This window comes from Fusarium odoratissimum (genome assembly GCF_000260195.1).
Source record: "Fusarium odoratissimum NRRL 54006 unplaced genomic scaffold supercont1.2, whole genome shotgun sequence".
NCBI classification, from domain to species: domain Eukaryota; kingdom Fungi; phylum Ascomycota; class Sordariomycetes; order Hypocreales; family Nectriaceae; genus Fusarium; species Fusarium odoratissimum.
The window spans coordinates 1,155,002-1,179,578 of NW_022158688.1; the positions used below are offsets into that span (position 1 = coordinate 1,155,002).

General features: G+C 49.1%; 6 protein-coding genes and 1 non-coding gene across 8 annotated transcripts; 3 read left to right on the forward strand and 4 right to left on the reverse strand.

Moving 5' to 3' along the window:
• Positions 1-1,579: 1,579 nt before the first annotated feature.
• On the forward strand, positions 1,580-9,351 carry FOIG_02035 (uncharacterized protein; the record flags this gene model as incomplete). Its single annotated transcript, XM_031199106.1, has 9 exons — positions 1,580-1,753; positions 1,816-1,872; positions 1,938-2,025; positions 2,077-2,142; positions 2,189-2,391; positions 2,447-2,687; positions 2,736-3,085; positions 3,133-7,504; positions 7,554-9,351. 9 exons carry the CDS (start codon positions 1,580-1,582, stop codon positions 9,056-9,058), a joined length of 7,056 nt encoding a protein of 2,351 aa, XP_031071143.1. The 3' UTR covers positions 9,059-9,351.
• Positions 9,352-9,490: 139 nt separating this feature from the next.
• FOIG_02036 lies at positions 9,491-9,572 on the reverse strand. The gene has a single exon. It is a non-coding gene; the product is annotated as a tRNA-Gly (tRNA).
• Positions 9,553-11,480, reverse strand: FOIG_02037 (uncharacterized protein). The gene is made up of 5 exons (XM_031199107.1): positions 11,041-11,480; positions 10,950-10,995; positions 10,231-10,902; positions 9,912-10,177; positions 9,553-9,853 (listed from the first exon to the last, which is right to left on the reverse strand). The coding sequence occupies exons 1-5, from the start codon at positions 11,323-11,325 to the stop codon at positions 9,794-9,796; spliced, it is 1,329 nt and encodes a 442-aa protein (XP_031071144.1). The 5' UTR covers positions 11,326-11,480; the 3' UTR covers positions 9,553-9,793.
• Positions 11,481-11,707: 227 nt separating this feature from the next.
• FOIG_02038 (uncharacterized protein) lies at positions 11,708-14,405 on the reverse strand. Its single transcript, XM_031199108.1, has 3 exons — positions 13,250-14,405; positions 12,994-13,198; positions 11,708-12,938 (listed from the first exon to the last, which is right to left on the reverse strand). Exons 1-3 carry the CDS (start codon positions 13,974-13,976, stop codon positions 12,473-12,475), a joined length of 1,398 nt encoding a protein of 465 aa, XP_031071145.1. The 5' UTR covers positions 13,977-14,405; the 3' UTR covers positions 11,708-12,472.
• A 619-nt stretch (positions 14,406-15,024) lies between these two features.
• On the forward strand, positions 15,025-16,826 carry FOIG_02039 (uncharacterized protein). Of its 2 annotated transcripts, XM_031199110.1 has the most exons (3): positions 15,266-15,286; positions 15,338-15,610; positions 15,674-16,798. In XM_031199110.1, exons 2-3 carry the CDS (start codon positions 15,338-15,340, stop codon positions 16,526-16,528), a joined length of 1,128 nt encoding a protein of 375 aa, XP_031071147.1. In that variant the 5' UTR covers positions 15,266-15,286; the 3' UTR covers positions 16,529-16,798. The 2 variants fall into 2 exon arrangements, with proteins under 2 accessions (XP_031071146.1, XP_031071147.1); XM_031199109.1 differs by having other exon boundaries at positions 15,025-15,610; positions 15,674-16,826.
• A 216-nt stretch (positions 16,827-17,042) lies between these two features.
• Positions 17,043-22,882, forward strand: FOIG_02040 (uncharacterized protein). The gene is made up of 2 exons (XM_031199111.1): positions 17,043-19,560; positions 19,617-22,882. The coding sequence occupies exons 1-2, from the start codon at positions 17,494-17,496 to the stop codon at positions 19,938-19,940; spliced, it is 2,391 nt and encodes a 796-aa protein (XP_031071148.1). The 5' UTR covers positions 17,043-17,493; the 3' UTR covers positions 19,941-22,882.
• Positions 19,965-23,941, reverse strand: FOIG_02041 (uncharacterized protein). The gene is made up of 3 exons (XM_031199112.1): positions 23,451-23,941; positions 23,081-23,395; positions 19,965-23,020 (listed from the first exon to the last, which is right to left on the reverse strand). The coding sequence occupies exons 1-3, from the start codon at positions 23,481-23,483 to the stop codon at positions 20,138-20,140; spliced, it is 3,231 nt and encodes a 1,076-aa protein (XP_031071149.1). The 5' UTR covers positions 23,484-23,941; the 3' UTR covers positions 19,965-20,137.
• Positions 23,942-24,577: the final 636 nt, after the last annotated feature.

Below are 24,577 nucleotides of genomic sequence, written 5' to 3' on the forward strand. Positions count from 1 at the left end.
TGCCAGCCTGTTTCCAGTTTATGTTGGCCTTTCACACGTATGTCATCTTGCATCAGCTTAGTCCATCCGAAGTGGTTCAAAGCCATGCTGTCAGATATACAGCTGCATTTCTTGCGAACTACCTTCGTGAGAGATCATCTCTCCCCGCTGAAGCCCAGATGAAGAAAAAATGACTATTCGAGCTATGTTTGCAGCGAACTCTCCTCTTGGAACGATGGACCAGAGCGTGGCCTGCTATCATCCTCCAGTATCATTACTTAGTCGTTAAAAAGCTAGTAAGTATTAGTTTTCTCCTCCATGCTCATCTGCAGCCTGATGATTTTCAGAAGCTTCGCTATAATTATGGCAGTTTGTATGCCAAGATCATCGTAGAAGGTGCCCTTCCTTACGACTTGTTGGCATTACTCCTGTTTTCATGTCTGTGCTTCGAAACCCAATGAGCATTAGGCTAGTTCCAATGTTCATGGATTTCAGGTGTCGCACTACAATCTTATAGATAAAGGTAATGTATAATTTGCTTCTTTGTCTTGAACATTCTATCTGGAACAATCCTTGACTATGAATCTGAGCCGTTCCTTTCCCACATGCTGCTCTAGATATGCCCTGTTCAGCATCAGAACAAAGCTTGACAGGCAAGGCGGCGCGTCAAATAAATAGAACTTTGCGGAAAGGAGTATAAGGTTCATCTGAAAGGGCGGTAAAGCTTCTAGACCGATTTGAAAGAAGTACAATGCCTTCTAGACTTGACGGGATATTGCAGTAAGCCTCCATCCAGAGCAAGCTGCCGTCGACAGAAGATCCTGGCAATCAGTTTCCCCACCATCATAAGATTCTATACAAAGAACAGCAGGATGATCAGCTTTGATCTAAGCTTTCCTGCAGTTCTTGGCATCAAGAAGATGCCTTCAAATGGTTCACACCGACTATAACACGGGCAGCCCCAAGCCATGGGGCGCAAGGCATCGATGACGGCATCGGCCCTATTTACTTCTTGAAACATAGTTCAACAAGGCGATTATATAGGCCCGGTTGCTACAGTTTGATCCATGGAAAGAGCCAAATATGAACTCCCGCCCCCTTTCTTTCATTCTGGCCACAAACACAAGGATAGATAATATCTAGTCATTATCACTAAAAGGATCTTTTGGACCTAATAATTCCCAGGTTCTTCTTTCTCTCTCATTGCTTCATTATCATCCGAGTGAAATTCCGAAAAGACCTCAGTATCTGTCTGCCAGTGCTAAGTACCTACCTCGACTTCTCGCACCAACTCTAAACTCCTTACCGATTCTTGGCATTGCGTACACTGGCAATATATCCTCCATCACTGGCAAACCGACAGTCAGTGGTTCACTAGGGTATCCAGTTATTCTCATAGTCTTGAAATCTCAGAATTGACCTGCTGGGATTGCCTTTCCTTTCCTCTTCTCTACAAGAGCCACTTTTGCTACCGACGAGATCCTCGCCACTGCGTCCTATCTTGATTCATTCTGGATATTTCTGAAGGAAAGAGACGATAAAGTAACACTTTGCTGCCGTCTTGTTTTGCATTGACTTTTGGGGGTGTGCTTTGGGCGTCATGGAGAACGACATTGCCATCGTAGGCATTGGTCTGCGATTCCCTGGCGATGCCTCTTCCCCAGAAGAACTATGGAAAGTTCTGGAGCGTGGGGAGACTCAGTGGTCTGAGTTCCCCAAGGACCGTCTCAACATCGACGGGTACTATCATCCTAGCGGTGATCGACAGGGTAGTGTAAGTTAACAACAACATACTTCTGGTCGAGATAACATGGCTGAATGATATGACTTGAGCAGATTTCTTTCCGTGGAGCTCATTTCATCAAGGGCAATTTTGCTTCTTTTGATGCTTCCGTAAGTTTTGGTTCTGTGGCTCGTAGTTGCTATAGTTACTCGGTTAACGTTGCTCTTTGCTCTAGTTCTTCTCGATTTCGGCGGAAGATGCCAAAGCTATCGATCCACAACAACGAATTCTCCTTGAAGCTTCATATGAGGCACTTGAAAATGGTTAGTCTATCAAGGTACCTATGCTGGTCGAAACTGACGATGGAACTTTAGCGGGAATCCGCAAAGAAGATATCGATGGCAGCGATGCGGCTGTGTATGTCGGTTCTTTTGTCAAAGGTAAGTATATCCGATATTTGGTGAAAATCCTTGCTAATTCTGCTAGACTACGAGCAAGTCTGTCTCCGAGATCCGGATTGGCAGCCTCAGTACGCTGCTACTGGAAACGGCATTGCCATAATGGCAAATCGAATCTCGCACTTCTTCAACCTTCATGGCCCCAGCATGACTCTTGATACAGGCTGCAGTGGCAGTCTTGTGTCTGTTCACCTTGCCTCACAGAGCCTTCGGGCAAAAGAGACGTCACTTGTAGGTGAAATATCCACCATTTTCAATTCGTGCGTGGATGCTGACGAGTTTGTAGGCGATTGCCGCTGGGGCTGGTATGATTCTTACACCCAATACTATGATGCCTATGACAGCTCTAAATTTCCTAAGCCCTGATGGTAAATGCTTCACTTTCGACTCTCGAGCCAATGGTTATGGTAGAGGCGAGGGTATCGGTGTTGTTGTCATGAAGCGTTTATCAGATGCCATTCGCGATAACGATACAATTCGTGCAGTTATTCGAGCAACAAAAGTCAACCAGGACGGTCATACGACAGGTAGGGTGGTTACTATTTGCTTCATAGCAGCAATACTAATAGTCAAAGGCATTACCCTTCCCAGCAAGGAGGCCCAAGTCGCCAACATTAACTCTGTTTACGAGTCTGCCGGCCTTGACTTCAGTCAAACAGGTTATGTTGAGTGCCACGGCACGGGAACTAAAGCTGGAGATTGGCGCGAACTGAAAGCTATTTCAGAGTCACTTTGCACTGTTCGCGACATCGATAATCCCATTGTCGTCGGCTCGATCAAGCCCAACATTGGCCATCTCGAAGGCGCCGCTGGTGTAGCAGGTCTCATCAAGGGCGTTCTGACTCTAGAACATGCCAAAATCCCACCCAATATCAATTTCGAGAAGCCCAATCCTGACATTGACTTCAAAGAGTGGAAGGTCAAGGTTTGTAGGAGCATCTTACTGCACTCAACTATCGCTGACAGTCGTAGGTACCAACCGAACTGCTCGACTGGCCTGTCTCTGGCTTACGCCGTGTCAGTGTCAACTGCTTCGGTTTCGGAGGCACAAACGCCCATGTTATCATGGACGAGGCGCCTCGTTATCTGTCAGCGCGTGGACTTAGGGGGAACCACAACTCTTTTGAGGCGATCACCTCTTCCCGCAGAACATCCAATACCAAGGCATTGTTCGAGCCTCAGCTTTTTGTCTTCTCGTCCCACGACAAATTGGGTGTGCGGCGCATTATGGAATCACACATCCCTTACCTGGAGTCACAGGGGGAAGACGACACAGCCTTTTTGCACAATTATGCCTACACACTTGGCTCTCGCCGATCCAACCTTGAATGGAAGCATGCCGTGGTCGCGAAGTCTCGAGAGGACCTGATCGTCAAACTTCAGAACATTGACGAATCCTTATTCAAAAGAACATCAAAGAACAAACAGCCCAATATATGCTTTCTTTTTTGTGGCCAGGGCGCTCAATTTGCGCAAATGGGTAAAGATCTTCTCCCCTTCCAAGCGTTCCACGATGCATTGGAAGCCGGTTCTCGATACATGAAGAACAAACTCGCCAGTGAATTCGACCTCCTCGAGGAAATTCTCAAAGACGAGGCCGAGACTCGAATGTCTGACTCAAGAATCTCGCAACCCGCGACTACAGCTATTCAGATGGCTCTCGTTGACCTCTTGGATTCATTTCATGTCGCTCCTAATTATGTCATTGGGCACTCCTCTGGGGAAATCGCAGCAGCGTACGCATCGGGTGCTCTCACCAAGGAAGAAGCTTGGGAGGTTGCTTATTATCGCGGACTCGTTGCTTCGTCCCTTGCCATTGAACACACTCGCACACAGGGCTCCATGATGGTGGTTGGCCTTTCCGTTCTTGATCTTGACGAAAGTTATGATGACAAGACGTACCCTTGCGAAGTTGCTTGTGTGAATGGTCCTCGGTCTCTGACATTATCTGGCAGGAAGGAAAATATCGAGGGTGCCTTCAGGGAACTTTCTGCGAAAGGTATCTTCTGTCGCATTCTTCCCGTCAAGATTGCCTATCATTCCTCGGACATGCTTAAGATTGAGAAAGAGTACAAGTCTGCTTTGAGACTGATTAATCCGCGTCAGCACCGGAAATCGGTTACAATGTTCTCTTCCGTCACTGGAGAGGAAATTGACGGGCATGAGCTTAACAACAAGTACTGGACTTTGAACTTGGTGTCCCCTGTCGTGTTCATGTCAGCTATAAGCACTATGCTGCAGCTTCCGTCCGACAAGTCCCCAGATATCATTGTTGAGCTAAGCCCTAGTTCAACTCTGCGCTCGCCAGTTCTCGATATAATAACATTCTTTGGCTTTCCGACTCCGCCCAGATATAGCACTATCCTTGACCGAAAGGTCCATGGCGCAATGTCGCTCCTAGGCACTATGGCCGAGCTCTGGGAGTGTGGGTGTAAATTCAGCATGGAAAAGGTTGTCACTCGAGGGTCCTATCAGATACCCCTTAAACCTCTAGCTGATCTTCCACCTTACCCGTGGAATCACACTAGATCTTATTGGCACGAGTCTCATCTTGGTGAAGCAACACGATTCAGAGAGTTTCCTCGTCAAGATCTGATCGGTGCTCCCACAGGTGATGCTATCTCCTTCGAACCTCGTTGGCGGGGTTTTCTCCGCATTGCCGAGAACCCCTGGATCCAAGACCATCAGATACAAAAGACGATCATCTACCCTGCTGCTGGTATGATCGCCATGGCCCTCCAAGGCGCCTACCAGGCCACCAAGGGCCAAGAGAACGTCCTTGGATATGAAATCATCAACATGCGTATCGAAAGAGCTATGATCGTACCAACCACAGCACATGGACTGGAAATGGCCATGAACTTCAAGAGTGTATCTTGCACGTCTGTTCACAGTTTGCAAGGTGCTGCTTTTGACTTTTGCATCTATTCGAAGCAATTGAATTCTTCCTGGGAACAGAACGCTACTGGCCGTATCGAGGTGCGATATATGCGTGGGCAATGGAAGATTGCCTTTCAGAAACATCGCGAAGAGTACGAGTCGCTCAAAGGGTCCTGCCTGGAACCAGTTGTACCTCGACAACTCTATGAGCTTCTTGACATTGTGGGTATGAATTATGGTTCTCTTTTTCAGAATATCATCCACATACGCAAGAGCAAGGGCGCGTGCGTCACCAAGATACGCATTCCTGACACGCGGTCCAAGATGCCTGCAAAGTTCGAGTATGATCATCTAATTCATCCTGCAACTCTAGATTCCATGTTTCAAACACCCTTCGCTATCGAGAGTGAACCTATGGTCCCATCTTTCATCGAGAGCATTTTTGTTTCGGCAAAGGTTTCCAGTGACATCAACAAGGAATTTGATGGTTACTCTACCGCCACTCGAGTTGGTGTTCGCGACGCAAGCGCAGATATCTCCATGGCCCAGTCTGGCTGGGAACAACCATCAGTTATAATCCGTGGTCTCCGTTTCACTGGCATCTCTAGATCATCCCGAGAAGGGGACGGGTTTCTTCCAAATAACCGCACTCTATGCACTCAGGTCTCGTGGATGGAAGACATCACTTGCTCAAGGACAGAAAATGTCGAGGATTTTGTCAAAAGGCTCGCACATAAGCTGCCAGGACTTTCTATTCTCCAAGTTGGCGGTACATCTGACACCACACAGAAGATTGTCAGTGCTTTGACCAGCCCCGAGGGCCAAAGACCTTGGCTTTCTCGTTACACTTTAGCTGAGGCTAGCCCTGACGACAGAATTTTTGATATTGCGTCCGTTTTTGCAGGAACTGCTGCCGAGCCTTTCATCGAGAAAAGACCTGTAGATGGTTCAGAGCCTCTCCCTGACTACGACCTGATTCTTGTTTGTTCTCGAAGTGAAATCGACATCGCCAAGCTCAGTTCTCACTTGAAACGTCCCGGCTATATCATGGAAAACTGCCCGGATGGAAACCCCGACCTCGATGAGACCATCTCACATGATTACAACGAAGTTGATGGTAAGAAAGTGGAGATCAAACTTCGGGTGAATCGCAGGAACCTAGCTGAAGATTGGCTATCTGTCCCCGATGTTGCCATCCTGCTGCCCGACAATCCTCCTTCAGAGACGCAATGGCTTGCGGGAAAGCTCATCATGGAGCGCCAATCTAGCGTGCAAATGCGCACCATGCAACTCAACGAAGTCTTAAGCGATCCCTCAAGACTGAAGAACAAGATCGTCATCTCTCTTCTCGACTTTTCAGCAGGATCCAATGCAGGTGCATCCGTCTACAACTGGACTGAGACAGAGTTCAACGCTTTCCATAGTGTTCATCAGGTGGTGAAGGGAATTCTCTGGATCTCCCGCAGTGCCCACATGGACCCGATGAATCCGAAAGGAGCTCCCGTCATCGCTCTTGCGCGCACACTCATGTCAGAAGAGCCCCTGAAAACATTTGTGACATTTGACTTGAGTATGAGCACACCTCTGAATTCCTCATCGGTTGTTCAAAATGTCAACAAGATCTTCCTTCAAGCATTCGTATCAGACCAAGGCTCTGGTCCACGTGAACTGGAGTATGCTGAGAGAAACGGCGTGATTTGCGTCCCCCGCCTCGTCCCTATTGGGCCGCTGAATCATGTTGTTGAGAATGGCATTTCTAGCGAGATCACCAAGGTATCATTCCACAGCTACCCACGTCATCTGAAGCTTCATGTCTCGCAACCCGGCCTCACAGATGATAGCTTGGTGTTTACTGCTGGAACTAGATATGCTCCTCAGCCTGGGGAAGTTGAAGTTATATTCGAAAGCGCACCTCTCGACTTCATCGACTTGGAGACTGCCATGGGCAAAACCTTGGAATCTGAGGTTGGGTCTGAAATATGTGGCCGCATCGGCCGAATCGGCCGCAACGTTTCTGGATTCATGACGGGTGATCTTGTGAGCGGTCTTGTGACTAGTGGCTCCGTTCAAAGTAATGTCAACATAGACAGTCGCTTTGTGTCAAAGTGGTCATCTCGTCTTTCCTTTAGTCATTTCGTTAGAGCTTTTCATTGTTTTGATAAAGTTGGAAGACTTGGTCCAGGAAAGTCAGTTCTTATTCATGCTGGAGCAAGCGGAGTCGGGATGGCTGCTATTATAGTAGCCTTTGCACTCTCTGCCGAGGTGTTTGTGACCGTTATGGGACCAAATTCGGACAAACAACGAGCATTTCTGGAAGAGTCCGGCGTAAAGAAGGCAAACATTGTCCACGCCGACTCGGATCTCTTTACTACAGTTGTCTGTAATCGTTCGGGACACGGGGTTGATCTCGTCTACAACGCTACACAGAGACATATCGAAGACAATTTCAAGTGCGTTCGCCGAGGTATGTTCAGCTTTTCTCCTATAACCGCATATTCACTGACTTCTTACAGGAGGTATTGTCGTACAATTTTCCTGCAGATTGCCAAGTCCTCCACCTGTTCACGTTTTGTCTTCTGATGTTTCGCTCGTCAACTTTGACTTGCAGAATATGTTGAAGTATGATGCAGACTACGTGGCGGAGCTGGTTAATGAGCTCAGTAGACTGGTTGAGAGTAGCTCTGATGATTTGGGGAATGACCTACCACTTCCTAAGCCAAGCATCAACATCGACATCAACAGGATCAAGGAAGCGTTCGGACTCATCGAGAAGAATCCCTTTTTTGGGCTCGTTTCTATCACCGGAGGCCCTGATGCCACGCCTCAGGTTGATATGGCTATCAAGAAGACTATCAAGCCGTTGCATCAAGCCTTGTCGGGTACTGATACCTACCTCCTTGCAGGCGGTTTGGGCGGCCTTGGTCGTAGTATCTGCGAATTATTGGTCAAAAATGGTGCTCGGCACATTGCCTTTCTGTCACGGACCGGTACCTCTTCTGAAGCGTCTCAGCGCTTTTTTAAAGACCTCTGCGATAAAGGTATTGACGCTCGGGTATACAAGGCTGATCTCTGCGATGCCGAAGCTCTCACGAAGGTAATCAAGGAAGAGATATGTCAAGAAATGCCACCGATTAAGGGGGTCTTTCAGTGTGCCGCGACTATCAAAGATTCAATTTTCTCAAACATGACATACTCTGACTGGACCGAGGCAATCAGACCAAAAACTGTCGGTTCAGATAATCTAGTTCGAGCGATATCGGCAAACTCAGAGGACCCCTTCTTCATCTTCCTTGCCAGCTCTGCGGGAGTTATTGGTAGCCGTGGCCAAGCCAACTACGCTGCAGGTAACTGTTTTGAAGATGCCCTCGCCCTCAACCTCCGCCTCGAAGGAAAGCATGCCGTGTCCATCGATCTCGGGCCTGTTCTCGGTGCAGGAATGCTTGCAGATGATGAGGAGATTCTTGATATTCTTCGAGCCAGTGGGTTCTATGGTATCCGTCACGAAGATTTTCTTACCATGATCACGCACGCGATCACTTCTGAGATTTCACCCGGAACTCCCATGCCTGGTCGCGTTATTATGGGCATTGGCTCTGGTGGTCTTATTAGACAGAATCAACCAGCTGACCCATACTGGTCTCGTACTGCTCTTTATAGCTACCTCAACCTGGTTGACACCTCAAACCCCGACTTGAAAGTGGTTGATGCTTCAAACGACTTTGATTTGAAGTCCCTTCTTTCATGCTGCTCCAGCACAGATGTAGCTGCGGAGATAGTCACCACTGGTCTTTCTCTCATGCTTGCCAAGGCGATGAACATGCTTCCTGAGGAAATTGACACTGGGAAGCCTCCCAATGTCTACGGCGTTGACTCACTGGTTGCCGTTGGTGTCCGAAACTGGGTTGTCACCAACTGCGGTGTCGAGGTCTCGGTCTTTGAAGTCTTGAGTGAAAGAACAGTGGCCGAGCTAGCCAGAGAGATTGCTAGACGAGGTGGGTTCGGAGACGAGGATAAATGAGCAATGTTGTAGGATTGGTAACAGAGGCAGTGGGGGTTTTGAGTTTATATATGCTGAAGAAAGCTCTAGATTTCCTTTGCGTGATTTGAGAATGGGAAGCAACAGACGGGGAACTGGTTTTTGAGGGTTTAGACATAATATGCAGGGAGTCCTTCACAGTTTGTATTATAGTTGCATAATACACAAAGTTCTGGGCAATTCTTTGTTTAATTAGTCGTGGCCTTATGCTGTTATCGTCTAGAAGGTCAGAAGACGAAGACTGCAATTATAACCAACAGTTCGGGTGACTTTGACCGCTGACCTAAGAAGTGATTGACTCAGCACCACCACAAGCAGATCAATCCAAGCAAAACAGACATGGCGAAAAGAACCAAAAGAATATTCAAATAGAGGTATGAAGAGTGGCTTCAAAAATAGACGAAGAAAAAGCAATGCGTAATCTGGGAATCGAACCCAGGGCTCCCCGACGCTGCTCGAATGGCAACGGAGAATTTTACCACTAAACCAATTACGCCTTGGTACAAGAACTGGCTATTATTTGACTACATGGAAGCTACTCCGAAGTTGGTAATCCAACTATTCGCGGATTCCCGAGTCTATCATTCAGTACCAAACATTCGGGGATCCAGGCAGTCCCTCTTTACATCCCTTGCCCTATATCATTCCTGTGCACTAATGTCTTTATTAACATCTCCTTCGTCGAAAATCGTTGCTGCTCAAACACGTCATTGCCATTCAAGGCTGCCAAACTGCCTCGATAATGCTCATCCTACATCCCTCAGGCCTGCTTACACCCTATAAAAGACATATCAGTATACACAACAGTCAGAGGCGAAGCGATTCGGTGACTTACCTTGAAGACGAAGCGCTCATCGGCAGCCCTAAAGAGTTCTTCAAACTCCTTTTCTGTCCGCTCTTGTGCATTCAACAAGGTCAACATCAACAGATCCATACTCCGCATGACTTTTTCATCCCAGTGGTTTTCAGCCCCCGGCTCACGGAGACAATGGTCGTTGATGATGACACGCGCACCCGGTTTGAGAGCTGGGACTAAGTTTTTGAGGATCTTGACGGCATATGGGGTTGAGTAGTTATGAAGTATCCAGCGGAAGTAGTACACTTGGTTGCGTCAGTAAGGGGGGAACTCAAGGAGTAAGTTCTGTCAATCTCACCATCGGCATCCTTGACTGGCTGCTCAGTAAAGAAGTCATGGACCTGAAGAGATATGCGTTGAGCTACCTCTTCATCTGCGCATATCGGCTCTGGGGCGCTGCTGATTGTCTTTGCTAAATCTTGTACCACAAATTTCATTTTATCCCATTTCTTGGCAAGATCGACGCACACGAAGCCATGACTGCCACCGACGTCCACCAATGTGCCTTTGTTGTTATTGATTTCGGAAAAGTCGTAGTTATCGACGAGGTAGCGAACCTCATAGCCCTCGCCGCCTGTCAAGCTTGCCATAGCCGCTGCAAATCGCTTTCCTCTGGGAGGGTCTTTGCCGAATGTTGCAAACATTGGTTCTTTATCCACCGTCCCCCATGCATGGTTGAAGCCGGTCCGTGTGAGTGAGGTCGCTTCTGGGTCGGCACGAAGAGCTTCCAAGGTATGAGCCCCAGCTGGTAGGAAATCCTCTCCATTCAACCCTACCCAGGCTTGGAGACTGGCGTCCTGAGCAAGCATCTTTGACGCGGCAGTGTGTGCTATGAACCCTGATGCCGGCTCTTGGAAAATCTTATTCGTCATAGCATGACGAAGAGCGCGAGCCAGGTTTATGCGGTCCAGTCCAGTCTTGCTTTGGAGTTCCGCCAAAGCAATAGATCCCTCCAGAGGTACGAGATTGGCTATGCAGGATTAGATATGAAGACAAAATCAGAATTGGCGGGCTCACGAATTCCGTAGCTGTTCAGTATTTGGAGGCTCAAGGTGTCAAGATACTTTTTGTGTTAGTACTGAGGCCAATGCACAGGCGGCAGGCTTACACTCCATATACCCCATCTGACAGTTTCTCTGGGTCCCCGAACAAGAAGCTCGAGCTGTTTGGTTGCAGAGGAGATCTCCATGCGACTTCTCTGTATATCATCCGGCAACTTGGGGAGATCTCCAGGGGCATTGACATCGAAACCCAAGTCCTGAAGACCATTAGCCTTGAAATACCCATCGAGTTTTTCCGTCTCTTCAGTAATCTTCCTAGCTAGCTGCACCATGAGAGGTGTGTCCAGGCTTTGCGGGCTTTGCGAATATGACGAAATGTGTGATTCAGCCATGTTGAACAAGTGAAATGGTCGTGCTCCCTAGTCCTTGTTGCAAAGCGACGTGGGGATGCGCGGTTTTATACATCATTGTTGTCCATCATGGTCCCAAATTGACTCTAGACCTTAGACTACCATCATGACCAATGCGGGTACAAACAAGGTAGCGAGGATACGTGAGCTGTTCTGCTCAAGACATAGGCGGCATGAGCAAGTCTACCCACCCGCACCACCATCATTCCTCAAAGCGCCAGTGGAACATGTGGCAAGAGTGCGTAAAGCCTGAATTCCGCGCTGATTCCAAAGTCGTCATGATTGGTGTGTGTGTGCTGCAAGCTGTGATTTTAATCCCTGAAGGTCGAGTCGAGACATGACCTGAGAGCTCTACAGTACATCAGCTGCTGGGGTGCGTAGTTACGATAACACAGGTTTGGTTAGATTAAAAATATGTTCCTAGTTCTCCACAAGCTAGCCCGGAAGCTAAGAAGTATTGGTGCTGGTGGCACGAAGCTTGGCTGCATAAGTAAATCTACTACGAGCCGTCATCCTCCGTCGAAAACACCAAGCGTCTTTCGCGAAGCTTTTTGGTCGTGCAGTTTTGTTCGCTAATAATCGCACGTCTGGGACGAAAACGCCTGCTCCTATGCACCGTGGGGAAATTCGCCTGTCTTGTGTAAAAGTATTCCGTGCGCCAACAGCAGCTGAGGAAACCGACGGTCAACATGGTTCATGTAGGACCCCGGACGAAAATAAAGAAGTCACGTGCATTCTCTAGTTGTTCACTGAACTTCTGTGTCCGGAGTATCTGTCCAACGGGCTGCATTTGCTGTGGGTGATCAGTCTTTTCGGCCTCAGTTGTTGTGCAAGTTGATGGCCCTGTATGATGGCAAAGGTTGATTAATCAGATGTCGAGGCCAAATACCCAGCGCTAGCTCTCTTTTCCCAGTGAGACTTGGCCATAGACAGCCGAGACCATGACCGGTTCTATCGGGTAGATAGCATAGCGTCCGCCTCCATTCCATCTCGCATCTCTAGCGGCCACACGATACCGTGCGACCCGTGGCAGCATCAGAATAGGGCTGTCGGCTTAATACGTCCTTGTAAATTCTTTGAACGCGAAGCGACTTTGATTCGTTTGTGTGCTCTGATTCCGTTCGACGATTTAGTATGGCTTTTGCCCATAGACAATGTGCATAGGCATATACAAAAGGGCCGTATGGTCGCTATACGCCCTTCGCACATCGACAAGAAACACCTCAATCTGCTCGCGGCTCCAGCCCATGCCCCTTGACATGGGACCCAATGCGATTGCTTGTAAGCCATCCGTCAGTATAGTGCGCCAGTACAGTCCGACAGTCTTAAGCACTTGATTTTTGGGCCAAGTCCCAAGAGGCACATGGAATACCCGTTCCGTGACGTTCACGAAGCCAGCTGCCTGCATTTTCGTAGCCAGTTTACCTCCTGCTGCTGCGGGAAAGTCGACTCCAAGCTGTGCTAACCCCTCATTAATATATGTCCAATACTGTGCGACTGGGTGCTCGCGTGGCGGGACAGCGTCTCCTGTTCTTGCATGGTGGGGGTAATGATGAATTTCTTGGAGTTCCATCCAGCCTCCAGGCTTGATATGCCTGACTTCGTGTAAGTACAATCCAAGGATCTGGCTCTAACAGAGTTGATACTTACTGGAGAGCATTACTAAAAAGTTGAGGCCAGTCTTTGATCCCCTGAACCGTGTGCCGAGAGTGTACATAGTCAAAATGATTCTGAGGATGAAGCCAAGGAGACTCAACATCATCAACCATGAAGTGAACATTGGGCGGCAACCATGTCGGTTGGATGGGTGATAAATCGATGCCTAGAACATGAGCACTGGGGTATTGTTCTCCCACTATTGTACTATTAGTTGCTGAGACGAAAATGAAAAGAGAATTGACCTTACTTTCGATTGCCCAGATTCCTGTGCCAGTTCCAATATCAAGTATGTTTTGCGAATTTTCGTCTATTGGCGCAAAATGTAACTTCTGGCCCGAGAGAAGCCTCACCATTGCATGTTTCATGTCCTCCCTCTCTTGTTCTATGTCGTCGTTGGGGAAGTTGTAGGCACCAGCCCGGAAGCTATGGTAGCGACGACCATTCTCAAACATATAGTCCCGAACAGACGACCCGATGGATGTACTTGCAGTGCTCATATTGTCGCTCCCGTATCCGGCATCGGATCCAGCATCGCCTATGGAACTGTATTCGTCACTATCGGCAACAATGTTGTCTTCGGCTTGAGCAAAAGCTTGTCGAGACATGGCTTCCTGCTCCGTAACCGATAGGCCTGGAAACATAGAGACACCATTGGGATGAGTAAGAGGAGACGTGATGGGTCGATGCTGGCTCTCAGTATCTGAACTTGGGGAGCCTGGTGTACGACTAACTCCATACACGTCTTTGAAGATGTCGAAGGGTTTTACTGCTTGCGATGAGAGCTCAGTGCTGCCGTCAGGAATTCTCTGGCCGGCAATACCAGTTCCAGATGGAACTGATATGCTTACTTTGGCATTCGCTTGATCTCTGGCCTCTGATCGTTCGGAATCATTTGGCTTGCCATCGTGTTTCGTAGTGTCTCCTCGGGTAGAAGGCGGGAATGCCTGTGTCTGGCTGTGTGGTTCTGGGTCCATCTTATTCCAGAACGAATAAGAGCCGGGAGGAAGACGGATATAACCAAAGAGCAATAGGATGTTTGGTGTTGTTTGTGACTGCGAAAGCACAACTTCCAAGTGAGGTGAAATATACGCTATGACAATTGCAACACAGGGAGTGTTTTATGCCGATTCTCTCTGAATTTTGCCAAGAGGGGAGCAATTGGAGACGCCGTCGAAGTTGTTGGAGTGTTCCGATGACGAAGCAAGGTTGTTTTAGGGTCGGCCAAGGCAAGTTTTGTAGGGTGATCTGAATACAGGGGACTCCCTTTGAAATTTGAATACAGTAATTGAATCAAACGGGGATCTTGTTTTCAAGGCCACATCAACAAGATGAGTGAGGACAGATCCAAGGTGATGGAATCAAGCACAGTAGCATCTGTAGATGGAGAAGGGAGACTTTACGAGCAATGGATAAAGGCAGGTAGGTTGACTTACATTGAGCTTGTGGGGCTGCGTGTGGCAGGTGGTAGCGTTGGTTTCTTGACCCAAGCGCCAGTGAAGTTTTCCACACGGCGATCCATGTATTACACTAATAAATCAAGGCGCGGCATAGATCGTGCCAAGAGGTCGGGTGGCAGATTACCGCCATGCCGATTAGAAGTATAAACGAGAGACTGTTCCAGCCAGGCGTCCCTTAGTACGGAACTCTATCATTTGGCTCTGTACTACCAGTGAACTACGCTGGCGATAGAAGTTCTAGCCGTCACAAACAAGCAGGAGGGCACAGGGCGAAATATGCGCTTGGGTAAATTCGGAGAATCTGAACAAAGAACATGACTTGGTAATTTCGAGGGGGTTTCCAAGTAGCCTAAAGCACCTAACCATGAATGAGCACCGTTAGCCATGGACACACCACCAACCTTGGCAACCAAAAGCAAGCAAACTAACGGATCCCAACCAACGACAGCGCACCTACGGTACTATGCCTGGGGGCAACGAACGTAGTGCGACAAATGAGCGAAACCGCTCATAAATGATACATCAGAACGAATTTCTATTCGGGGTCGGGGTGCAGGACTGCTCCGTGACAAGTGGTCCGAGGGATAACATCGTGATAAGATGGCCTTCCAGCTTATAAAATGGAAATAATATTTAATACTCCGTAGTAGATATCCAATTGCCAATAATAGTGCTACAGTTGTGTGCCAGGGCCGCCAGGGTAGGCTTGGCAAGCTGCTAATTTGTGTCCACTTTGGGAGAGGCTTCACACAATACCTACCACCCATAGCTAACTCAATTCTATGCTAACAGCATAACGTCATCCATATCGAACCGAGGCACTTGTTGTGAGTGATCTCTTGGTAGGTCGAGAGTTCAGGCCGCCATTAACCCTCAAGATGCCCCAATCCAGGTTCGTTCATTGTTTTGGAAGCCCATCTTTCAATCCAGATGAACTCATTCAGGATGCCGACCGTCAGAGAGAGGCTTTGAACCACCTGTTGAAGAATGATCTCTTCAACGCCAGTCGGGTACTCTTTCAACTCCCTGACCCGGATCCCTATACATACCATGCCGTGGCAAGTGTGAAACTTGCCCAAGTCCAGTCAGTAGTCAACCTTGGAGGTGTCAATGGTTTACACGCGTGGTATCGCAATGAAGATGGCTCACCTGTAAGAACTTACCTATGGGCAATGTCCGAGGAGCAAGAATTTGTGAAACTAACATGCAAGTAGAGAGAACCACCCCCTCAAGCTGACATTGAAGCATACACCTCTATCTTCAGGCCATCAACAGCTACTGCTGCATTTCTTAAGAATCTAGGAACAAATGCTAAGAAAGACTCCATAAGGCGTGAAGTCGCAGCCAACCTTGAGAGCAAGCGGTATCTGCACCCTGGGCTTGTGACGAAACTCACTATCCCCAAGAGCAAAAAACCACCCAGCGCAAATCCCTATCTCGATTTCTGGATGTGGTCATGTCACTCTCTTGAATGGTGCGGCCCTTGCCTGGCATCAGAACGTGTTCCAATGTCCCATCATGTTCTTCCAATTTTCATGCATCACTTTGGCTGCGCAACACCAACTCACGAGAGCCTGGCTATCCTGAAAATTCTGTCTGACGGGCGCCCGATTGTCGATATCGGTTCTGGCAATGGTTATTGGTCCTATATGCTCCGTCGCTACGGCCTCACAGTGCATGCGGTGGATAACATGCAGAGCGAGTGGAGAGTCAACTGGGTCAACGACACAGTCATATCGGACGGCGTGAAGTGGTTACGCAAGAATTCGAATGGTGAAGGCATGGTTCTCTTGCTTGTGTATCCTGTTGTTGGTGGAGGCATTGGCGGCGGCACTGAGGGAGGATTTACGCGGAACCTGGTGTCTGCCTTTGGCGGCGACACTATCGCAGTTGTGGGTACGCAGAATCGAAACGGTTACACAGGATTCAAGGGAGTCACCATGGATGAGTTTATGGCGAAGGAGCATGAGGACTGGACTATGGTAGTAAAGATAGCGTTGCCATCCTTTCCTGGGAAGGATGAAGCGTTATATGTCTTCCAGCGAGGCGAACGAGTGCCGCAAGAATAGATTCAGATGATTGCAGATGATTTGGAGGCCATGATAGGAAGTCTCTCAAGACAAATGCCTCTACTCAGCAGGGGTTTCGGCCCATGGTTCTGACTTATTGACCAGAAACGGGCAGTGGGCAACCTCCATACCCTACCACTGGGCTTTATAAAAGGGCCTCTACCATCAAACATAAAACTCATCGTCCCTATGCAGAGAACACAACGTCATACCATTCAACTTTCTTACCCTGCCTCGCAATGGTCAACTGAATAGGCAATTAATATAACGTATATTTGATTCTTCCAATCCAATGCAGTCACATCATGTTTCGTCCTCATTCTCACCTGCATCAGCCCCGCAAGGATGGGACAATATGTTGTTCTCAGCCTCTGCGACAGCCACCACCAAACCCCAGCAAGCGGCACGGTGAACGCTCCTAGCGCTCGGGGTCCCCCGATCTCCCTCCGTTGAGCCCCTCAACAGCTGTTTAACTGGTCTGCCCTGTGGGCATTTCTTTCGCTTCCCTGTGTAACCCATGTCCTTCTGGCCCTATGACGATCTCTCTGGCTCTCTTCCTCCACTAATAAGAGAATATTCTAAGAGCCCCAGCTCCAAGCACAGCAGGAGTAGGTACCGTAGCTGCGTATGTTGCTGCAGGTCAGGTCTCATTCAGCCCCTCCATTCTCTCGGTCCGCCCGCCATTGACGCACTAGGCGGCGTGTGACCATTTAATAAATGTTGAGTTTACTGCTCAATTGGGCGTCTTCTCTCGAACTTATCCATTTCTTCATAATAAGTGCCTCTCCTCATCCCCGAACTCTTGCTACTCAGTTTGCCTCGCTACTGAAACCCTCTCTCAGTTGGCGCCCCTCTTGACCCGAGACTGGGACCCCTGCCTGCAAACCAAAGATCCCCGCTTCTATTTCAACAGCTGAGCTCTTTGCCTCTCCAGAACAAAAACAGAGCACAACGAAACTGAGACCATGTCTCTCAAGCCTGATGACCGGTCCCGCAAGGATCGTTCTCGATCTCGCTCTCGTGACCGCCGTTCAAAGAGTGATGTCGCACCTGAGCGCCCTTCCTACAACGATAATCGCGAACCAAGTTACATCTATCCAGAGGATGATCTCAATGATCGCTATAGTCGCCCAGGCGCACCGCAAGCAAGCGGCGCTCTACCGTATCCTGAAGAGGGAGGCATCTATCCTGTGATTCCCGGAAACCCATCTCAGTACAGCTACGACTCTCAGCCGCCCACTTATCGAACCGCTTCTCCGCCAAGAGACTCGCCATACCGTTCCTCGCACGACAGGGTCGACAGCAGCCTTCCAGGAGCCTTCCCAGATGACCGCCGCCGCGAGAAAGATAGGGACCCATACATTCAAAATGCAGAGCCTCGTGCTAAAGAAGACGAAGACAAATTTAGCTTCCTGCCACAGAAGTACATGCGCAAGCTCACTGGATCTTCAGGCAACGACAAGGAGAGGGACAAGGATGACGATGGCTTGGCCTACGGAAAGCCTCCCGTGCCTGTGCGACCTAAAGACTCTTCGGACTTGGCTTATGGAAAGGCCACCGGAGCTCCGTCAACTGCTAGCCAGGTTATGACTACATATAACCCTCCCCCAGGTTCTGAAGACCCGTACTATGCGCAACAACCACCCTACGGATATTCTCATCGAGAACCTGCAAGTCCGTCCGTTGACCAGTATGGTTCACGCAAGACAAGGGAAGATGCACGATACGACGACACCTACGGCTCGGGTGCCAACGTCATGACCGTTGAGCCTCGAAGCCGCGACGATGAGAAACACCGTGACCGACGCAGGGACAGGTCTTCCGGTCCCCGAGGTAGCTCAGACCGCTTGACTGTCGACTCAAGCAGTCGAAAGCGCGAGAAGTCACGCGACAGATCACGATCTCGCCGGAGAGATAAGTCGCCTTCACGAGATACTCTGGGAGTAGACAAACACCACAGGCATAGATCACGATCAAGGGACGGTCACAGATCGCGGTCTAGGGATAAGCACCGTAGCCGAAAAGACAAGTCCCCTCAGCCCCCCAGTGAGAGAATGTCAGGTCTCAGCATCAACACTGGGCTGACTGTGGGAGGCTTGGCCGCCGGCGGACTGGCTGGCGCATCTCTAGCCAATGCGCCTCCGTCGCCCATGCTCGAGTCATACTATGGTACTTATCAGGACTGTTCGCCTATGCCGTCTCCTCTACTGCTCGCCTCAAAGCACCCAAGTGATGACAATAAAGCTCTTGAGGCGCTCTCTCCATTGGGTTCTGATAATGAGGGCGATAGCAGACGCCGTAGCCGACGTGCCCGCTTCCATGACTCCGAAGATATCACCACTCAACTTGCACAGGCCCTCAAGGGAAGCCGCCGTCCTGATACCGAGCCACTCATTGAAATCCTACCAAGCTTGACGCATGATCAAGTGATGAAGCTTCGTGCGGACTACAAGGCACTTGTCAAGACGGGTTCTGAGCGCAAAGGCGTGAACATCGCCAAGCATATTCGTGCTCGTCTCAAAGATGAAGATCCGCTGTTGATGAAGGCCTGCTACTCCGTTGCTCTCGGCATGTGGGAGAGCGAGGCATACTGGGCCAATTTCTGGTACCAGGGCGACAAGACTCGCAGGGAGCTTCTCATTGAGTCTCTTATGGGACGCACCAACGGCGAAATACGTTACATCAAGGATGCATTCACGGATAAGAAATATGACAACAGCCTCGTCAAGTGTATGAAGGAAGAACTCAAGGAAGACAAGTTCAAAAAAGCTGTTCTCCTTGTTTTAGAAGAGCGACGCATGGAGGAATACGATCATTATGGTCGACTTGTGCCAATTGACTATGCTCTTGTTGACCAGGACGTCGCTGACTTGCGTCGATCTGTGAGGTCTGAAAAGGGTGGCGAGACGGCGATGATCAACATCATCATACTTCGAAGCGACTCTCATCTACGCGCCATTCTGCAGGAATATGAGCGACAGCATCGCTCCAACTTTGCTCGCGACGCTCTCAAGAAGAGCGGAAATCTTGTGGTAAGGCCTAGCCTTCTCCCCCTTGCAATTGATGAATTAATACTAACATTGTCCAGGGTGAACTCTTAGCCCACATCCTCAATGGTGTTATCAATCGTCCTGTTCGTGATGCCCTCCTCATCCATCATGCCACCTCAGCGTCTCGTAAAGATGGCCTTCGCCGCGAGCTGCTCATCTCGCGTCTCGTTCGATACCACTGGGATCCACACCACATGCGCGCTGTGAAGCAAGCCTTCCGGGAGCGCTACGGCAGGGGCATGAGAGACGCCGTTCGCGATGCGACGAGCGGTGAATGGGGCGAGTTCTGTGGTGAATTGTGCATTGCACGTATGCCTGACGACGTCAGAAAATTCGACAAGGTCAGCTATAGCGTGAGATGAGCAGATTATGATTTATGATTACATGAATAATATAAGGAATTGGGTGTGGCATGGAAGAGCTGCGCATCTTTTGCAGCACTTGGATCATGACGATACGTTACTGGGTTTTCATTCGGTTATAGAAATAGCACTCTATATGTACTTCAACCTCAACTCATTTCTTCAACTTGATGCTAACATCAAAGTTTGTTCACTGCTTATGATCTCTTTGATCCTTTGCCTCCTCTTCCGCCCTTCCCTTTTCCTCCTGCACCCTTCTTGCTACCACCTCCGCCTCCAGCAGCATTTCCACCAGTACCACCCGCCATCATGACCCTCACTTTACCGACCGGTACGACGTTGAATGTCTCTTCAGGCTTGAGCGCCTTGATAAGCTCAACTTCACGCGGCCACATCCTTTCAGTGTCACGAGCGGTTTCGTCAACAACACCCTTCTTAGTAGAAGCTGCCTTCCAACGATCGAGAACCTCTTTAACTGCTTTGCCCTTCTTGGTCGCACCGGGCTGCAACTTCGCTTTGTACTTGTAGCGTCCGAGAGCGTTCCAAGGGGCACAAACAGGGATGATCTCAAGGATCTCATCTCCGGGAAGAGGCGTACCAACAATGGAGTCAAGCACAGTCATCTGGCTGGCTTCGTCCTCATCAAGAATATCAACGCCTTCCTCCATCATAACACGTCGAATCTCCTCGTGTTCGGCAGTCTCTTTCTGCTCTCGTTGGTGCTGCGCACGACGTCGCTCTTTAGCAGCAGCGAGCTCGAGCTCACGGTCAACCTTAGCTTTTGCCTCGGCTTCAGCCTTCTTTTGTCCAACTGTTGCTCCGATCAAAGCTTCTGCGGCAGCTCGATCTTCCTCATCTTGATGCTTATACTTTGAGGCGATCTTCTTCGCCTTGCCCTTCTGGCCTCGCTTGGGGGGGCCTTTCTTCGAAGAGCTGGGGCCGTTGTTCTTCAGCCTTGTGTCAACTGGCTTGCCAGCTGTCTCGTCATCCGGTCTAGCTGACTCGTCATCTTCGCCCTCTTCTGCTTCTCCTCCCACTGCTTCATTTTCATCTAGTTCCGCCACTTCTTGGCTATGAGACTCGTCGGCTGTGTCATCCGAGATCTTGAGATCAGACAAGCCTTCTTCAGCCTTTTCAACCTCGTCGTTGCGGTCTTCATCCTTACCGAAAGCCTGAAGTGGGTTGTCACGTGACTCTTCGTCTTGTTGTTCATCTTCGGATTCATTGTCAGATGGTTCGGCTGATTGTTCTCCTTCAAGTTCGTTCAGATCGCCTGCCCTGTCTGCTGGTTGCGACGTCGCTACTGCCGAAGCTTCATCGCCACCGGTAGAGTTAGCATCGTGTAGACGATGCTTCACATGCTTGGCTTTGCTCTCCTCGCTGATCTTAAATGCAACACCTAGACCGAGTAGAAGTTGAGCTGGAGGCAGAAAATTCTTCTTTCCCCGGATCATGAAACTTCCTGCCGGTAGAAATTCGCCTGTCGGTGCAGATTTGGAAACTTGATCAGCGTTTACCCACCATGCAGACATGCCCGCTTTCGAGTCCCAAGCATTCGACGAACACACGGCGAGTGATCCGGCTTGAGACAGTGTCGCTGGGGGAATGGGCGCATCAGGGGTTTTTGGATTGTTCTTGATAATAACGCTCGATGCCCCATGCAGATCTGCGTGGCAGTATACATCGCCTTTCCGGAGATATTTCTTGTAGATCATCTCATTTTGCTGGGCATCTTTGCCTCCGATCACAAGATATCCGTCGGATGAGATAAACCAAACGAATTTCTCAAACCACATTGGTTTGCGGATTGGTTGAAGCAGTGCCTTTTCCTGTTTCAGCCCTTTTTTGAGATCCTCGGTGATTTTTTGCTCTGCATTCTTCAGAGCTCTTGAGGCCTGTTGCTGGGTCTTTTCTTCCTTTACGGCCGCCGTCTTCCGCTGGTCAAAATACTCTCGAGCATTGCTCCAAGGGCTAAGTCCAAGGCTGATTTCCACACTTAGGGCTTTATTGGCCTGTTTTCCCTTTGCTGCCGATGTACCTTCATCGTCACCAAGCGCGCTGTCGTCGTCGTCCGTTTCGTAAGGGTCGTCTTCCTCTGGCTCAGATTCTTCCTCGGCCAGCTCAAGCGTAATGAGATTCTCGGCAAGGTTTAGAGGGAGTTTGATAATCTCAGCAACGGGGTTGTGCCGTTTTTTCTCGCGTTCCACCAATTTGCCGACATCTACCCAATCCATTCCTTGGCTGAGTAATCCATTGACAGCATCCATAGCTTCTTGAACTCGTTCAGCGTTCGCTTCAATGGCGGCGGCTTTGCGAAAGTTGAGGGCCTGGGCCTCTTGAAGCCCTTCGATTCGTTTGCTCTGTTCATTTCGCGCGGCCTCCAACTTGCGCTTCGCAGCCGCTTCTCGCTCGCTTAGTCGGGACTCCAGTCTCTGGCCCTCTAAAGATGAGAAAAATTCGTCAACTGTCTCATTGTATCCTGTGAATTCAAGGACCTCAATGGTGGGATCCTTTTTGAGTTTGTAGGGGACAAACGGATGAAAATCTTCGTATAGAAGATTGTCACGCTGCGTCTTGGATTCGTCACTAGCCTCTGCTCCCTCTGTTCTTTCCCTGCGCTTCGCGAATATGTAGCCGGTGCATGCTTCTGAGCTGGTGAGCTCTTCCACACTTTGTCTAGCCTCTTGAAGTGACTTAACCAAATCAGCCAGCAGCGTTTCATTGGCCAGTATTTCATCAGGCTTGATAGTGGTGTCGAAATTATTTGTGTGTAGCCAGTGGTCCACAAGCACTGGAGGCAATTCTGTAATTGATACAGCCAAACTCTTTCTCAGATCACCACCAGGCTTACCCTTCTGCTTCTTCGATGATGCAATAGCGGTAGCTGCTTTTTCCACGGCAGTCCTTAGGGCATCTTGTACCCTTTCTCTTGTCAAAGGAGGTATTCCGCCAAAGTTCTGCCTGTTCTCCAGGGAATATTGTAGGCCGACTCGCTGAGGTTCTTGACCTTCACCTTCTGAAACGGTTCTTGCGAGGGCAAGGATCTTCAAGTCGGCATCCGTGAGAATAATGTTACCACTCTAAGAAATAAAGGTCAGTGGCTCAAAGTCTTTTTCTGGACCGCATGACAAATGACATACAGCAAAAAACTCCAAGAACAATCTGTATTGGCCATCACTGAACTCGAATTCGAGGACTCGATCGGTGCCCACTTGTCTAACTGACGTCAACCGTCTGGTCTTGAGAAACTTTCTTAGACGTGCAACAAAAGCGGAAGGGGCCGCAGCAGTTGTACGCGCGAATTTCGTCAAGTGGCAGCGGAAGCCCGTATCGATGACAAGCTGCTTTTTGTTGTCTGGTTTCGCAAACTTGAGCAGGAGAATCTTGGACGAAAGGTCGTATACGTTGGAGAGTCGAAGAGTCACCAGCTGTTCCTGGAGCTCATGCGCAATGATCTTCGTTCAACAATTAGGATAGGGTTCAAGGTAGTGGCTTTGGTAAAAGACCTACTTTGACATCCAAAGAAGAGAATCTTTGCTTCATTTTCAAGTGCTTCACTCAAAACAGCGTTATACAATTATGAAAATCTCAAGCTATACTAGCGACATCGTCATCGCAGGCAACTTGGTTGTCGTGGGGTACCTAAGGTAGGTAGTTGGAGGGGCACGATGCTGACATCATCCAGGTGCCACGTGACCGGATTTCCTCATAGCAATCCATTGTAAAGACCACCAAGGCACTCAACAAAGATCTTGCCATTGAAGCTTGATCTTACAAGCAGGAACGAATCTGTCAGGTCAACGTACCACGCTCCTCGTTCCGAATGGCTTTGACTCCTTAGGTGCTTCAAACACCTCGGACCAGGTTAGATCCTGATAACGACAGTCCTTCCACAAATGTGGCTACTGCCAGGCTCATGAGGAGGTGAGAGAAGCTTCAGTGATTTGTAGGAAACACGAAAATCGGTTGTTGCCCGTATGAGAATCTCATCTAATCCACAGAATAAATGCACTGGACTGTCTTGCTAAATGAGTCATATCGTGTTATCCAGAAGTCAAGGAAACATTCATACACATTGTAGCAGACAGTTGGGAAATTTCCTGGTTCTTGGAGATACTATTGGAGCCCTGGGAAATCTATGGGATATGCGGAGGACATGATCTGAAAATGCGCATCAGACTTGCATTAGCACCCTCATCGGGGTTCTGATAACACGCGTAACGCATCTTGTAATGCCCGCCCAAGATGTCACGTAATGTACGTGTTACCCCAGATTTGTCTCAGAAAACGGCTTCGGCACAACACAAGCCTCCACGAACTCAGCCGCGGATTTTGACAGGAGGATACACGTGAGAATCCAGCAGATGCCGTTGGGCCGAGGAACTCTGTCCGGTTTGTTGACTCTGTGTAAAACTTCAAATCATCGACCCATCCAATGCAACATCAAAGCCGTTCGCGAATCGCGTTTCGCACGGGTACAAATCTCGAACCGCGGCTGGGACCTGACGCCAGAGGCTAGTGGTGGCCTGAGATTATTAGACCCAGGTCACAAATTAACAACTCAAATAAGGATCCATTGTCAGCAAATTGCTACTGCTTTCCAGTTGTCACAGCAACCAAAAGCCGAGACCACACCA